This window comes from Hyposmocoma kahamanoa, unplaced genomic scaffold (assembly GCF_003589595.1).
Source record: "Hyposmocoma kahamanoa isolate Upper Pololo Valley unplaced genomic scaffold, ASM358959v1 79, whole genome shotgun sequence".
NCBI lineage: Eukaryota > Metazoa > Arthropoda > Insecta > Lepidoptera > Cosmopterigidae > Hyposmocoma > Hyposmocoma kahamanoa.
In genome coordinates this window covers 10,211,451-10,228,101 of record NW_020653993.1, presented here as the reverse complement: position 1 = coordinate 10,228,101, position 16,651 = coordinate 10,211,451, and the positions used below count along the sequence as shown (strand labels likewise).

General features: G+C 36.5%; 1 protein-coding gene across 1 annotated transcript in view; it reads right to left on the bottom strand.

The window, feature by feature from the left end:
- The window catches only part of LOC113233552 (ALK tyrosine kinase receptor), a 76,896-nt gene that overhangs the window by 47,821 nt on the left and 12,424 nt on the right, over nucleotides 1–16,651 (bottom strand). Inside the window, exons 2-15 of the mRNA XM_026468673.1 lie at nucleotides 7,479–7,567; nucleotides 7,176–7,294; nucleotides 6,188–6,392; nucleotides 5,464–5,545; nucleotides 5,324–5,390; nucleotides 4,935–5,247; nucleotides 4,282–4,448; nucleotides 3,063–3,250; nucleotides 2,024–2,183; nucleotides 1,582–1,729; nucleotides 1,158–1,304; nucleotides 770–929; nucleotides 405–584; nucleotides 28–173 (exon numbers count right to left, since the gene is read on the bottom strand). Coding sequence (XP_026324458.1) covers nucleotides 28–173; nucleotides 405–584; nucleotides 770–929; nucleotides 1,158–1,304; nucleotides 1,582–1,729; nucleotides 2,024–2,183; nucleotides 3,063–3,250; nucleotides 4,282–4,448; nucleotides 4,935–5,247; nucleotides 5,324–5,390; nucleotides 5,464–5,545; nucleotides 6,188–6,392; nucleotides 7,176–7,294; nucleotides 7,479–7,535 — 2,139 coding nt within the window. The 5' untranslated portion in view covers nucleotides 7,536–7,567. The remainder of the gene's footprint in view (nucleotides 1–27; nucleotides 174–404; nucleotides 585–769; nucleotides 930–1,157; nucleotides 1,305–1,581; nucleotides 1,730–2,023; nucleotides 2,184–3,062; nucleotides 3,251–4,281; nucleotides 4,449–4,934; nucleotides 5,248–5,323; nucleotides 5,391–5,463; nucleotides 5,546–6,187; nucleotides 6,393–7,175; nucleotides 7,295–7,478; nucleotides 7,568–16,651) is intronic.

The window sequence follows — 16,651 nt, the reverse complement described above, 5'->3', positions numbered from 1 at the left end:
CAGACAATGTATTGCTGATTTGCTTACATGTATAGCGGGCATGATGACGACTTCACCAGGCCCGGTTCGTTGCGCTACAGTGACTTCGCTGAAATCGCGAACGGCGCGCGTGCTGTCGATGTACGACCATCCGCCGCCACCATGGTTGCCTTCTCCTTCGTTTGTGTTACCACCTGTATTAGGAGTTTTTATTGAACATCACGAAGCGGATAGTCTTGCGAAAGTCAACCATAATAACGAAGTTTAATCTTGTTTTGGATACTAAGTAACTAAACACAAAACAATCAAATCAAAAGCAATAGCTGGTTGTTGCAGACCAACGGACTCTTTTATATCATCTTCATTAACAACAAATGACATTCTGCCCACATTTGTAAATTGTGGACGTAATTGTGGGAACTTACCAAGCCAACCGCCTCCGCCTCCGCCTCTCAAACATCCCCCACCTCCTCCTCCAAATCCCCCATCTGCTCCTCCTACACACGCTTTTCCTCCCTCGCCACCTTCCTTCACAGCGTTGCCACGGACTATCTCAAACCCGGGAGTTATTGGTCCGGGACGGGATAGCCATCCGCCTCCCGCACCTACGATAAAGAAATATTATGCATAAAATTTAATCACTTCAATTACTGAAGCCTATCAGACCTGTACCTTTATGCTTGAACACATCCCAACTCTGAATACCCCTGTCCAAGTTTCTGAGAAAATCTTTGATATGCATGTGGAGCTGATACGCGTCAAGCTGACAGATAAAATCAAATAGACTCACCCGATGTGCGACCTGGTTCTCCGTACATCCATCCCGATTCAGGTGTAGCATTGGTGAGAGCGCGACCGTGTTGCGACCCGTCATCACGAAAAATACCCACTGAGATTCCACCGCCACCCCCAGCAACTAGTAGGGAAATTGCTTGACCTTCTTTATCCAGCTGCAAGGAAAAAAAACTTTGAAAACTAACACAATTAAGATAGGCGTTCTCAAATTTCTTAGCGATAGTTTTAAAATATATCTTTCACCTATATTAAAATAATAAACAGAAAGTTATCAAAAACGACAGTTAGGAATTATTTGACATTGGGAAGTCTATTGATTATTGGTCAAAATTTGTATTGGGAAACTTGGCCTTTTGTTAGATTATTGCAACACATTGACGTACCAAGAAGACATAGGTTCCGCCTCCGCCACCTCCACCTCCGTCAGAGACGTGCGTGTTGCGAACTTCGTGAGTTTTGCTCGTGTATAGCTGAACCGACTCGTTAGATGCCTTACGAGAGCATTCTTGACTTTCTTGCGCTGATAACGTCTGTGGAAAAGTTGCACATTTGTACCCTATACTAAGAAATTTGGTGATCAAAGTAATTAGAGTTGTTTCTAGAAAACTTTGGTATAGCTAAGATTGTTCGGAGACTACTATCCTGCAGTATTCATACAATATTTTGATCGAGTTTCTTTTCAATTAGTCATTGAAAATGGATACACATTGTGATTGTTATTAATTTTTTTAAAAGGACACAATATTGCAAGTGCTTGAAGAGTTATACCAACAAGAGAAGATTTATTAAAATGAGCCGATAACTGACCTTCTTACAAGCGTTCTGTCCCTGTTGTCCGACGAGCATATAGATGACCTCGCTCTTGTGCAGTTCAAACAGTGCCCGAGCCTGTGCGCCGTGGGACACGCCGGCCCACGCTGATCCAAGTCCTCCAGAAGCACCCGTTGCTATGATCCTGCATGAAAAATTACCTTTAGGAACTATCCATTGGACCAGACCAGATTTCATTGGAAATCGATAAAAACCGTTGGTAAGTGAAGTTTAGAACATAGCAATAGCAGTGCACCGGTTTTATGCGGAACGCCTATTTGCCGTGTAGAATTATAATAGGGCAGTACCTATTATAATTCTACACGGCAAATAGGCGTTCCACAAGAATCACACATAGGAATTCTGTATTTGAGTAAAGGAGTACCACAAGGAGCCTACGTGGGACCTAGAATCTTCATAGAACATCACCAATACTTACGTGTACAGTCCTTCAGCTGGTACCTCCCACATTTGGAGCCCTTGATAAGGCGGTTTTTCGAGTACAGTGACAGACACGGGAGTGTTGTTGTATGCAATGTCGCACATAGTCTGGTTCGGACCGAAGCGGCCTGTGGCTCCGCATGTCGAGAAACGGTAGACTGAAAAAGGGGTTAAAGTTTTTTCATGGTACTTTCAAGATAATATTTTCAGGATAGATAGTTTCTATCCTAGAAATTTATATTGGACGATTATTTCGGGGATGCTTCTACCCATCTACCAAATAGGTAAGTAATATTGCACGAATAATTAATGAATAATTAGTATTTATGATAAAGGTAAACATATCTCATCTATAATTCTTTTCATTATTATTATTATTGTATTTATTTTAAACTCTCGCCTCTCCCAAGGCCTAAAAGATTAATTTTGAATTTTTAAATGGGAGAGGCGGTATTTCCCGGCAATGGGACAGTCGGCCGGGGTCAGGGACTCAGGTCCAAGAAACGGCGAACAATACGTGCCGTATCGAGCAGGACCGCCTTCTGCATTTGTGCTGGAAGCGACACGCCACAGAAATCCAACCGCCTCAAGCTGTTAGAAAGGCTGACTGGAATTAACCCATTTGCGGACAAAACAATTGGGATTATTTCAGTGGAGGCCACATCCCACATTATTATTATTATTACTATTACTATTATTATTATTATTATTATGAGCCTATACTGTCCCACTGCAGAGCATAATAGTTTAAAATTTTTGATACCTCTGAATGTGATTCGAAACGTTTTGAGATGGGCTGGGGCTCATTACGTCAAGTCTTTTTAGCTATTTACTACCACCCGAAATGATTCGTTTTCATAAAAATATTTTTGGCAAAAATTTTGATTTTGCTTTAACGATATCAAATTAGAAAAAATAATATAAAATGCATTTCAATAAAATTGAAAAATAAACTGGTGAAAGGTGTCCGAGTATATTATCTTTGACTATGGTATCTAAACTTACTGTACGATCATTATAACACTTTTAAAACTCACATATTTTATCAGCGAAAGCACTATGAGGTGTAGTCTTTTCCTCGAAGACAGGGTCGTAATAATTGTAGTCTCCCAACTCGTCGGGATCTATATTAAGACCGAAACATTCCGGAGCCATCGAGAAGTCGTCAATGGCCGAGTCTGAGTAGATGCGCATGCCCATACGAGTCTTGAACTCTAAATAGTATCTGTAACAGATTTTATGGATTTATTATATAATAGTTGACATGATATTTTTGAACTACGTAGTGGTAGCGAGGTTTAACATCATATTTATGTTGTTATTAGCAATTGAAGTACTATTAAGCAATACTACTTTGCTCACATTATTAACTCCATGATGATCTTTTATGTTATTTATGTTCCACACGATTCAGTCTGCTACATAAGTAATTTAGTTCTTTGGAATATAGTAAAGGTTCCATTAAAATGATCAAAAGCAATAAGTTGTGGCATCATATTTAGCAGAATTGGAAAAATCATGTGCGCCATATTCAATTATCATAGGAATTTTATTTTTCAGTAAGTTTATATGTTAAAAAAATAATTTATGTAGGTATTTAATGGTTAGAAGCACCTGATCACACAAAAATTATCTTTTATATTCGCTTTATTGATTTCTTAGGCTCATTTATCCATTATTACATGTTGTGGTTTTGCGCACAGACATTGCTATTTTGATCTTAGCGTAGTCGACATAAAAACAAAAGTATTTAGTTCCAAACAGTCTATAAATAAAATTAATGTTTATTTCAGAACGTACATCTACATAACACTAAATCGAAAGTTTGAGTACATAGCGTTTGTTTATTTACAAAGAGCTTATGTATTTATAGCTTCTGTTCATTCAAAGAACAATACCGCCTAAGATCAATTACGCTTTCGGAGTAGAAACAAATACTGTTTTCTGTTTCCTCTGATTTATTTTTTTTCGTCCTTTTTCGTGCTAACTTAATTGTCTGCTGTACTCTCAACATTGTGTATTAAGGAATGCCTTCGACAAGATAGCTAACACTTACAAAGGAAATTTTAGAAATTGGTTAACTAAATATAACTAAAATAGGTACTAAATAGGTTCTGTTTAACAAAGGAAATTATACCTATTAATTATATTTGACAAAAAGTAAAACTATCATTTTTTTAATTCACATAAGCAGTTAAAAACCGAAAGAAGTAGCATAGGGGCCTATTTAAAGCCTGTTCTTATATGAACACTTACCTTCGTGTGACGTTGGGAAGGAATATGGAGGCTCTGTACCAATTTTCTCCCTTGTCCTTTGTGGAGAACCAAAGTGACGTCGTGATGTTACCTCGAGGAGTTAACTCGACGAGATCCACGCTCAAAGAGCCATAATTGCGTCCATTTTGTTGGTAGTAAAATCGGATCTGTTCAGAAAGTATACGAGTTTGAATCAGGTTTATATTTAATTTAGAATTTAACTTAAACGAGTGCCGTCCGCGGTGGAACCTAGTATCGTATAATAAAGCTCCTGCTAAGCTTCAGTATTATATGTGTCATATTTGAGAAGAAAAATGGGTATATAAGGTTATATATAGGAACGACGTAAAAATATAGTTTTTACAAGACTTGGAAAAGGAGAGTCTTCCAAATAGCTCGGAGTTTTGGTTCATCACTGACTCAAAAAGTGGGTGGTAATAAGTTGGTAGCCGTTTTCTATGCGTCTGTATGTAAATCTGTTAAATCTTAGCTCTCAAACGGATGGGTTGATCTCAAAGCAGTGTTTTTATTTTCATACCATATCATGCATAACGCAAAAATTTTCGTTTGATTTGCAAACAATGTAAATATTAAAGAATTAGAAAACGTCATTAAACAATGATAATAAAAAAAAATTATGAAATAACACTCACCATGCAACAGTTATAGTAAGTCGAACTCATATTCCCATGTACTTTGGGCGGTGGGTTAAAAACTACAGTTTTCATTACCGCTGTTGATGCAAAATCCGCCTTCTCTTTGTTAGGACCGGTAACGTTCATATTGACAAAGAAATAATATCCCACACATTGAGATAGAGTGTAATTCATTCTTGTCGGAAATAAAGGTGGTAGAGCCAAGGTAGGAGTTGGGTAGTAGACTGGAGGGCCACACGTGTGGTCGAAATTCGGGCCAGTTTTGTCTGTTGGTGTTGGGCCACTGTGACGTGTCCATTTTAGTATCGGTCTGTGGAATAGAGATAGATAAGTACTTTGATCTGCGACAGAATGAAAGAGATGGGATAATATTGAAATTGGCTTACTGAGGCACATCCTCAAAACCGCAGTTGTCTTGTTCAAAGTTGCAATAGGAGCCAAAGGGCATTTTATCTGTAAAATTGATAAGCATTAGATACATAATTTTAAATTGAAAGTGATTTATTATTTATTCATAAATACACACCGCAATTCCTTTGTTCGTCAATGCCATCGTCACAATCCTTCGCCAAGTCGCAGACTTGCATCAATTTTATGCATGATGGTGTCTGAAACATTTTAATCCACTACAATCTAGTTTTGTATCGAAGTTCTCCCTTTTTTGTGGTCTTATCAGCATAACAGAAAAATTCGGTTTCAGGAGGCAGTACAGTTGCATCTTTTGAACGTCAGAAATATCGAACAGAATGCAGATTTTATAATGAAGCTCGGCATAATGATCCAAGCAAGTATAATGAACCATTATCGGCTATCGTATTCAAGCTGCGTATAAGTTATTGCTCGAGTGGCGGAACATCAATGCTTTAGCGCGCTTAACATCGTGCTGCGTGGTCAGACTAGCATTATTAATTTCTACTGTTGTTCTCAGAGCGATCACTCTGTCTAAACACACAATTTTAGCTCTTGAGTCCACCATATGGGGTCCAAAATATGTCCACCATTAAAAAGGAATGTGTATGTGAAAAGGCATGTAGAAGTAAAGCAAGCCGTCGTTCGTTGTCAATACGTCTGGAAATTGTATTGCGGCCATCTTGTTATAACACTATAATTAGTTTAAAAATCAAGAAGTCGCCAAATGGCCACCAGTAACTTTTTAGCGAGCAAAGCTTACGAAGCTTCAGCACGAATTGTGACGCCAGAGGTGCGGCCTCAATATTACAATAAAAAAAGGATTAGTTAGACCAACTCACATTTTTTATATTACACTTCAACTGTCCAGTATGACACGTGCCGTTGCTGACGGGTGGTTCAGGTAAGCATTCCACCATGCGAATGTTATCGATAGCAATATGAGGCAATGGCTGGGACAGGCTGACGTAGTTCGGTCGGGTTATCTCAATGATTATGCGCACTTCTTGCTGAATCTTGCCGATTGTGAACGCCATTGGGTACCATCTGAGGACGAAATTGGATTATATGAAGACGTAGCTAAATTTTGCAAGAAAGACAGTAATCTTATGAAACCGCCCAGCAAAGAGTGCTTGTGTAGGTGCACTAAACTCGGAAAGTAGCAAATCTACTACAAAGACCTCGTGTGGTATGTGATTAACAATATCAGTAAAACTATGCAGCTAATATACAGAGAAACGCAACCCATTGTAATTTATCCCGTAGTGCTTTTATGCGACACTGTTAGGGGCCTAACCGTTTAAAGGCGCGAACCATAAGTAACCATCGCGTGTCTCCCGGAGAGCTCTCGCACATTCTCGGGAATTCCTGTAGCTACCGTATCGAATCTAGTAATATCGTTATAAAAAATCGCAATGGCAAACATTTTGAAACCCAGAAACTATATTCCAATTTCTGAAGGTCGGGAATGGTTTTCGAATTGTTGACATAGTTAACATTTCACGGTTGACTTTCAAGTAAGATTGTCTGCAGGAATAAAGCTAACTATACAATAACTTCTCGAACGGCAAATATGTTTATGTAAGGAAATTATTGCAAAATTGTTGCTTAGGATGTGTAAATACTTTCTTCTTGTTATTTAAGAGTTAGACTTTTGCTGATGGAGTAAACGCCAACCACTTCTGCTTGATTTCCTAATACAACACGACATTAACTTCCCTTCCGTTTCTTGCCTTCGAGTTCCCTTCTATAATGCTTCTAAGAAAACCAAACTTTCCTAAAAACACACGCCTTCAACTTAATTCAAAGTCTGTAATTTAAAATCCTTACCTCTCATTATTATTGCCCGTAGTCTCCATAAGTATCCACTGCACCTCGGAGCCTGTGGCTTCCGACACTAGCTTTATGCTGGCATTTTGCATCCTGCTCTGATGCAGTTTCGCCTCGAACTAAAAAGAGATGGATATAATTTGAATGGAAATTCGTCACAATGATTATTATCAACTAAAATTAATAATTGTTTACAAAATTATTTTAAATTATTACAACACGTGAACCATCTATGAGTAGCAAGGAATCTAAAGGATACTGCAAACGTACAAACTTTATAAAACAGAGGCTTTGAAAACGCACCTTGCAGAACTCCCAAAGGCCGTGGAAAGGCGGCGATTTAACCACCATGTTCTCCATTGTTGGGTCCACTGGGAGGTACAGGAAATTACCTGTCAAAGAATGATATAATATTGAAAAAATATGTGTTAGTGTTAAAAAAATTATGAAAACCTTTTAAATAAAAATCCTAATTAATATAGTAAAATAACGGCTTAGCGAACGTGCTCTACACGAATAAGTTTGTATTTCATCTTATTTTGGATACTAAATAAATAAAACTCAATGAAATTTTGTAGACGTGATCTAGAAAATTAGACCATGGCCATATTTTGTCAATTAAATGTTACAATTGCAGAAACAAAGTTCGTAGATAATAAACATATGAATGTGCTAATATTTTTTTATTTTATCCATACCCTTTGGCACAATCTTATCTTGCAATACTAGGTATTGATGGTATTGAACTTTCAACGATATGCCAACAGTGTAAAGTTTAAATTATATTAACAATCCAGAATTTGTAATGTTTCAAAATGGGTTCAAATTAAGAATGTGTGAGTTTTGGTGACATCAGTTCTGGTTGTAAACGAGGCTTAAGAAGGCACCTCCATCGTTTTTTCTTCTTCCCTGACTTGAAACGCCTCCGTTACTTGAAAAAACGCATGTGATTTTTTTTTGCAAGAGAAAGGTAGATATTTTTTATTTCATTTTTTTAAACATTATTTTCTCGGTTTTGAGTACTTGTCGCAAGTGCCCTTTCAACTAAAGATAGATCATAAATATTGTCATAAATATTCTTGACGTTTATAAAATTTATCGGAACAACAAAAGGTCAGTGTTATTTATTTATTTATTCATTTACATTACTAGACATTATAGCAAACGCTTCTTCAACAACCATAAGTCATTCTCTCATAGCAGCGATGTAAACACGATGCAAGCGCGCGGTACCACTATCTGTAGTCCAAGATTCGGAATCATTCGGGTTTTAACGGAAATTGGTGATTGTATTGTTAACGTATTTCATTTCAATGTATTATACTCGATGTTATAATTTACTTGTTTATCATTTCGCTACTGCAATAAAAAAATTAACTAATCGTTGAGATATAAAGTGAATATTCGGTTACACTACGCACGCAGTGACCTTCTGTACTTGCAGAGATGGTTTTCTTGAAAACACGTACAATGTCGGAATCAGAACGTCGTTATACGTAATTAATATAGAATAATACTAAAATATAGGAATACTCTTCAGCTGTTAAGGTGATTATATATGGCGAATTTTAGTCGCGCGTTTGTGTCGATGCAGTCGCGCGTTTGCATCGGTGTAATCGCCTATAAATCGCAAGTGTAGCGATGCAATCGCGCGTTTCACGAACGCGAGTTAGCATCGCTGAAAGTCCCCGTGTCTTAGACTTGTGACCAAATCGTTATCTCAAAGGTTTTTCTTCAAATATAAATTTAGTTTTCTCACAATTTATCATTTTTAATAAAAAAATTAAGACGTAACATTATGAATCAGCTTGGACAACTATCAAGGTATTTAGTTATGAAAGAAAATAATTTCGTAATAATTTCTAACCCAGGTTTTTTTTGTGGTCTCTGCCTACCCCTCCTGTGGGACTAGGGCGTGAGCTTTGTATGCATGAAGTTTTCAACCTCTCAGGGAAAGGAGTGACAGCTGGTTTCTTCTAATCTATTTCACATAAAATCCACACAATGGTTTGAAGCGCTGTCTTGTACAAAATAATATGTCTATAAGCTCATCATTGTTTGAATTTCCAAGTACAAACCTACACAAACGCCTAGATAAATAATTTTAGCAATTCACATAATGTAAACATTACTCTTTTAAATGCTAAGGCGTTTCCTTTTGTTTTTCTCTTCGATAAGTCAAGCTGTTTGTTTGTTGTGCGCATCAAAATGTGTAACTCGCAAGCTCCGAAACCACAGCCACAAATGACTTCCCAAATTGGTTATCAAAATACGATAACCAATACCCAGGTAGAAACTCACATTGGAATTATCTCCCGGTGTATGCTGGCATTTATAATAATAAAAATTTATAAAATAAATAAATTTATTCGGTATATCGAAGTGCGCGATCAGGTTTGAAATATATAAATCCGTGAAAAAATCAAATCATCTACAAAATCTTTTTCATTTTTATATTGGACACGTAAAAATAGATGGCGTTTAAAAGTTTCAGTTAGAGAGGATATGATTTTTTTCCAATGATTGAGTTTTTTCCAATGATTGGATAAAAGGCCATGAGCTTAAAACTGCATAATAATAATTTTAAGATAATGGATTAAACATAAATACTACAATGTAGATAAGATCTAGTAGCTAGTAGTTCGTCCAGGGAAATACTGCCATTGATTAATTGTTAGTTGCGGTTCTCGGTACCTTAATTGCGACGTTGCAATTGATTTCAATTGAATTGATTTTTTAATCTGATTGAATTTCTGATTGAAATTTAATTATTGACGCCCAACACTGACCTGAGTAGGCTCAGTAGTTTAAATGAATAACAAAACCACTGTACCATAACTGTATTGTATTATTAAACTTAATTCAAGTTAATCATATTATTCCAAATCCCAAAAGTTTTGCCGTAGGTAAGTGTGTGGCACAATTATGTGCATACACAACAGTAAGGAAAAAATAATAAAGTGTGTGTGTGTGTGTGCGTATTTGTGTGTGTTCGTATGCGTGTGAGTGTATGTATGAGCATGAGTGCTTGTGTATTTACAAGTGTGTGTGAATGCATGTGTGTGCGTGTGGTCCAGCAAATATATTGAAAACTAAAATAAGTTGGCAACATCTAAAATTACTGTAAAGTCGTGATAAAATAAAAATGAACTCGAGTTATCTACCTATTTATTATTTTCCGTTAAAACCTTAAAAAATTCTTGGCTATAACTTTAATAATTTTTTATATCCTTTTTTTTCTTCTTTCTTGGGTAGAATTTTTGATATTTCAGACTATTTTTTACTAATAACATGGACCAATAACTCAAGTGAGTTATTGGTCCATGCTAATAATAAATCCAATTTTAGATTTAATAATAAGTTATATATTATATATATAATATTTAATATAAATTATATATAGTTATACTAATAATTATAGATTTAATAATAAATTCAACCAATCACACTGTAGGTACTATTTGTTTTGCCTAACCTCAAACGGAGGTTAATCCATCATATGAAGTATTTGACATTTTGGCAAGACCTGATTGCTTAAGAAACATACTTTTTACCTAATTTAACAAACAAGGATGAATTAATAACTCTTATTGTAAGAAAAATACGAATAAAATTTTGTAATTTTATCAAACGAGAATAGATCCGTTAAGTTGTTTTCGTCTAACTAGGCAAATCAACTTGAACCAATAAGGGAGTTCCGTTTATTCAACATGGCTATCGGACTATTCGTTTAGTTTCTTCGCCAAATAATGGAGAAATTAGGTAAAATGAAATCCCCATGTAAAGCCCGAAAGCGACCAAATATAAAAATAAAACAGAAGCAGGAAAAAGCAAAAAAACTGTAAGTAACGGACACCTTTGTTATTTTTATTTAGGTTATGACAAGTGGTTGTTATAATTATTAATACAAAGATCGAACACTCAGAAAAAACACTCAGAAAAAATTCCTTCGATCCGGTCGGATTCGAAACGACGTCTTCTTGCATACCGTGCCAGACGCTATACCAATTAAGACACGGAATGAACCAACGGACCTCACGAATTTTTCTATGTGCTTGCGTCATGTCTTTGTACTTGGTCTTTCAACGACTTTTTAGTCGTAGCGCCATCTATGAGAAATCTATGACAGATTTATCACCTTTACAGCTACCAGTCCTGGCGAGAGATGTCGCTATTCACTGTATTAATTAAATTTTTATTGAATTGATATTCAAGTGGTTGTTGTTAGGGTTGTACGTAACGTTGATTGTGATGGTTGATTATTAATAATTTATGTTACATATGTGAGTGAATTATTTCTCTACTTCATAGCAGTGACAAAATAAAATGATATTTTAAGGTAATTATGTATAACTTTAAATCCAAATGTGCTCCCTATTGATGTTCCAATACAAGACGCTTTGAAGACCAATTGGTTGATGTCCGTAAGTTGCTCTGTAGTGTGTTCAACTTGACATACCTACACGCTGTCTCGTGTGTCTATGCGTGGTTACATCTAGTCAGTATCACGAGAGCCATTGCCGAGAGTGGACAGGGTGTTACGTCATGCATGACAGCGCCGAGCCAGTGTTCGCAAGAAAGGAAGCAAATATAAGCTGCTCGAAATCATTTCGGTGAAAATTGGTCATTGGTCATAAAGTACTCAATAGTGAAAACGTAATACTTTTGGTAGCATCTGACGTTGAGGATGATCCCGAGGAGGTATTAAATTTTGTTTAGGTATCCTTGTTTTTTTTTTTCATTTTGATATATTATTTTGTAACAATAAAACAATTTGATTCTATACTATTTTTAATTTATTTCGATATGCTAGTAAAAATCGTTATTGTGACAACCTGGACTGTAAGTAGTACGGAGAGTTTTTTTTATCAAATCTTGCTATGTTCAATTACATTTTATCAATTTTGAATAACTCTACATCTATTTTTTCCACAACGGTTAAATTTCACTGTGTTAAAAACACGTTTTAGAGATTACCGGGGGTATATCTACATAGCTTTCGACTAATTATGACACATTTCTATGCTAGAATTTTCGTTGTCATTTGAAATTATGAATTTTGTTGGGAATAGATTATTGTTGGATAACTCGAAATTATGTAGTACGGATTTACTTTGAAGTTAAGCGACACATTTGTGAACGGGAAATAAAGGACAAAGTTCTACTTCGCCGTAAAGTGCAACTGGCAATAGCAACTTTATTCCAATAACCTAGAGTTCATCCGTGCATCCAATTTGCATAGTTCAAATCTGTACTCGGAGATAGATAGCCAGGAAGTAACCTACTTGAGACCGCTTATCTAATAAAACACCAGCAGTGAACTGGGATCCGATTCTTTATACAGTTCGTAGCAATAAAGCTATTTGTGAAAGAGTTCGTCTAGGGAAGTACTCAGCCCCCGTTGTTATCACCATGAACCAATAAGTCAAGAGCTCTAATCGCGATACAAGACAGTCCCATATCATTCTATATAAGTTTTGTTTATAGTCCCTCCCTATCAACATCTTGGTTATGCGGGAAGGGCCACTATCACCGGTGCGCGCACAGATACCTTACAAGTTCATGTTCTGACCCCAGATCAGTCAGTGTTCAGGGTTATCACAGACCTCTTTCACTTGACTTCATCCGGTTTTTCGAGAGGCTAGTGCCTCGGGTCAGCCGCCCCGGATGCACGTACAGTATCCACCCTATTTTCCTGATAGGTACCGGAGCTGTAGGCACGCTCACTACCCGTTGCGAATTGCACACTTAGCGGTTGCCACCGTTAACTCTGAGTCCACTATCAACTCTCCTTATTGGTGGCGGAGCTCTAGTTCCCAGTAACCTAAGCGGCTGGAGGGACCGGAGGATATGTAGCTTATCCTCTACTAGCTTTCCGGGCTAGATGCCAGTCGCAGTGTCCTGCGACAATGTCGCGATACAAGACAGCGTAGCCGGGTGTTTAATACCCATTGGTACACCAATTTAGTACCAGTAGATCTCCTTGTGAAAGAGTTCGTCCAGGGAAATACTGCCACCTTACCTATTTCTGTCGCCAAGCGGTAATGTCAGCATTACTGTGTTCCAGTTTTGACTTGTCAACTTATGTCTCAGGGTGACGAGCGCAGTGGAAGTGCCCCTCAGATCTTTGCGATTTAAGGCTCTTAGGACACTGCAATTGTTATGGACAGGCGTGTCGCTTACCATCAGGCGCACGACTTGTTCGTCCCGTCACTTGATATTATAAAAAAAAACAAATTTCGCGACGATTACCAAATAGCTATTTTGTAACTGTTCTGTTTCTCAATAAAAACAATAATTCAGAACGTATTTAATATATTTAATTTTTATAAAAACGTGCAAAGCCAATATGTCGTGAAAAGAAGAGAACGAAGAGAGAGGGAACGAATGACAGTCAAAGTCAAAGATCATTTATTCCATAGGTAAAACAAATTTACACTTGAAAACGTCACATTTAAGCTACTGCTCGTTCCCTACGGTGACCTCCTTGAGAAGAACGAGCAAGAAACTATAGGGATTGCTCTTTTCAAAATAAACTTAAATGCTATGGAATACACTTTGAATCAAATTTGTGTGGATTCTGGAGCCGTGTCGTATTTCCATACATTCTTAACTAACAATCTCCTCTTAACAGTTTTCAATTTTGTAATATGACTTTTTGATCAAAATATTTTTAATGTAGTTTTTAAACATAGTAAAAATGATGAACTTAATATATGCCCCAGAATCTTATTGTAAAAACGTATGCAGTTCCCCATAAAAGAGTTGTTTACCTTGGTTAAACGAAATCGTGGTACCATGAGTTTGGACTTAGCCCTTTAAAGGGTAATATTATCCATACCTTCTTTCTTATTGAAATGATGTATATTTTTACGGGCATATAAAATATTTGAGTAAATGTACTGTGATGCCACAGTCATGATACCAGTCTCTTTAAACTTTTCTCTAAGAGCAACCCGAGAGCCTAGACGGTACACAGAATGAATCGCTCGTTTTTGCAATATAAATATGGTTTGAATGTACACCGAATGATTGGTTCGGTGAACGAACAGTAACTAATTTGTTTTACATTGACAAGCTGCAATTTATCAAAGTTACTCTAATTTCTAGTGATAACTAATGGTCAGAAAAAGGTGTTACAAATTTATAAATGCATGTATAGATATAGCTAAAGGAGCGACATAGAACTGTTAAAACCACCAAATATTATTTAATGACTTTTTCGAATTCCAGATTTCCGGAAATGGTTTTACTGTATCGTAAGACGAAACTACTGACCCAGGAAGTCGAAGTTGGATTTTAAAGTAATTCTAATGGTGTCATGTAAGAAAATCCAGTAGATAACTTGACTGACCTTTTACCAAAGCAGGGAATAAAAAAGCAACGAGAATGGCACTCTCCGCCCCTACCTAGTTTTAAATACCTCACTGCGCCCCGCATAGTTACAGTCACATTGATGGAACGGCAACAAGGCTGTCAGTTATCATGGCACCATTAGAATTACTTTAAAATCCAACTTCGTTTCGTAGTTTGTCCTACGATGGAATAAAAGCATTTCCGGAAATCTTAAATTCGAATAAATAATTAAGTAATCATTGGTGGTTTTAACAACTCTTTGTCGCTCTTTGTAGCTATGTCTATACATGTATGTGGAACACCTTTTTCCGACCTAACTAAATGGCGCTTATTGCACAGATTTTTATGGATAGTACCGGATATTCTTTTATTCTTCGTTTATACGTGGCTTTATTATTATACCAAGGACAAACAGTGCAGTTTTATAAAACATTTTCCTTTCATAACCTCAGTTCATTGTTTGCAAAGATATCAGAGATGCGCTGTGAGCGCAGATACGACGACGCATTAAGATGAGATGTAAATAACCTGCCACAAATAGACTTAGGGCCAGACCCTAACAAAAGAAATGTACAGTCTGGATGTTGTTGATTTTTTTTTTAACACCTTTAGATATAACTACACGCCCTTATTTGGTGATGTAGACAATAATGATACTGGTTTATTCAGTCATTGTAAAATAATGAGTGTTTATTATAAAATCAAGTTGTCTAATTGAAGATCATAATTATTGTCCAAAATTTATCCGTAAGAACAATAATAGTATTTTATGCAATCGTTGTATAATGGGGGTTCTTAGTGTCGAGTATCGTGTTTAGGTCACAAGGGTGTACCGAGATTTTTTAAGACCTAATTATGTAATTATTGCATTTAATACTTTTTCTACGAGTTGACTGACCTGACTGCAATGGCCGCTTATTATGCGCGTATAATGAGTGTATTCATTCCAACTTAAGTCACGGAATATCCTTTGGGGTAATAGTGTGAATGCACGAGTAGTATTTATAATTAAAAAGAAGTGCATCCGAATTCTCGCTAATATAAAGAGTACTGCGAGCTGCAGACCGTATTTCAAACAATTTAAAATCTTAACTTTAGTTTCCGTTTATTGCCCGTGGTCCTACTGCGTAGTCCTACTGGTAGAACCACGGGCAATTTTTTTTGCCCGTGGTTCTACCAGTAGGACTACGGGCAATAAGTTATTTTACTCTATGGGCATTGGTCCTACTGATTGATTGGGTGTACAGTCACCGTCAATATGTTATGTTAATAATGTAACTAGTGTCGCTATTCTCGAGATTTGTTAATTTATAAAACAGCACCCTGACTTCTACACCAATCTTGACGACCTGCCCCAAGGACATACTTTTAGACCACGCAATACATTGCTTCTGCCACAATCTCAGCTGCAATAACACAGCTCCAGGTCTCCCGCCAGTCGTTAAGAAAGAGAAAAAGTATTCACTCTTTAATAACTAATTAATAAATGTTACTACAATTTAAGTGAATACTTTAATAACAAAATATAATATTGTAATAAATTTTAATAATTAAATTAATACATAATACGAACAAATCTTCAATTATGTTGTATTATATAATCATATTAGTGTAATTCAATTTAATCGGAATTTTCTCAGTGACGTACTTTTATTATAGATATATTGATAGTGAACAATTGAAGTGACTAATCTAAGACTCGGCCTGCCTCTTATCTTGTTGTTATCCCTGAGACTGGGCTCATATGTATAACATTATTTTAATTTTAAGACCTTATGTACCATATGAAGACAATAAATATATTGAGTATTGAAATTAAAATTAGAGATGCCACGAATAGTGATTTGGCCGAATACCGAATATTCGACCACGCTAACGGCCGAAGCGTCGAATATTCGGCGTAAGATATCTCATTATGCTGCGTGCGGAGGTGGGGTGGGGTGTTTTTGTTGAAAAATGATAAAACGATAGAATCACTACATGACAATTTCTGGACCTGTTTTGAAGAAGTCGCTACAGATAATATGCAAAATGATGAGGATGTGGAGAAAAGTTCTATTGCACGTGAGATTGATTTTCATTTGAAAACTGTTCGCCTGGATCGGACGGCAGATCCTTAT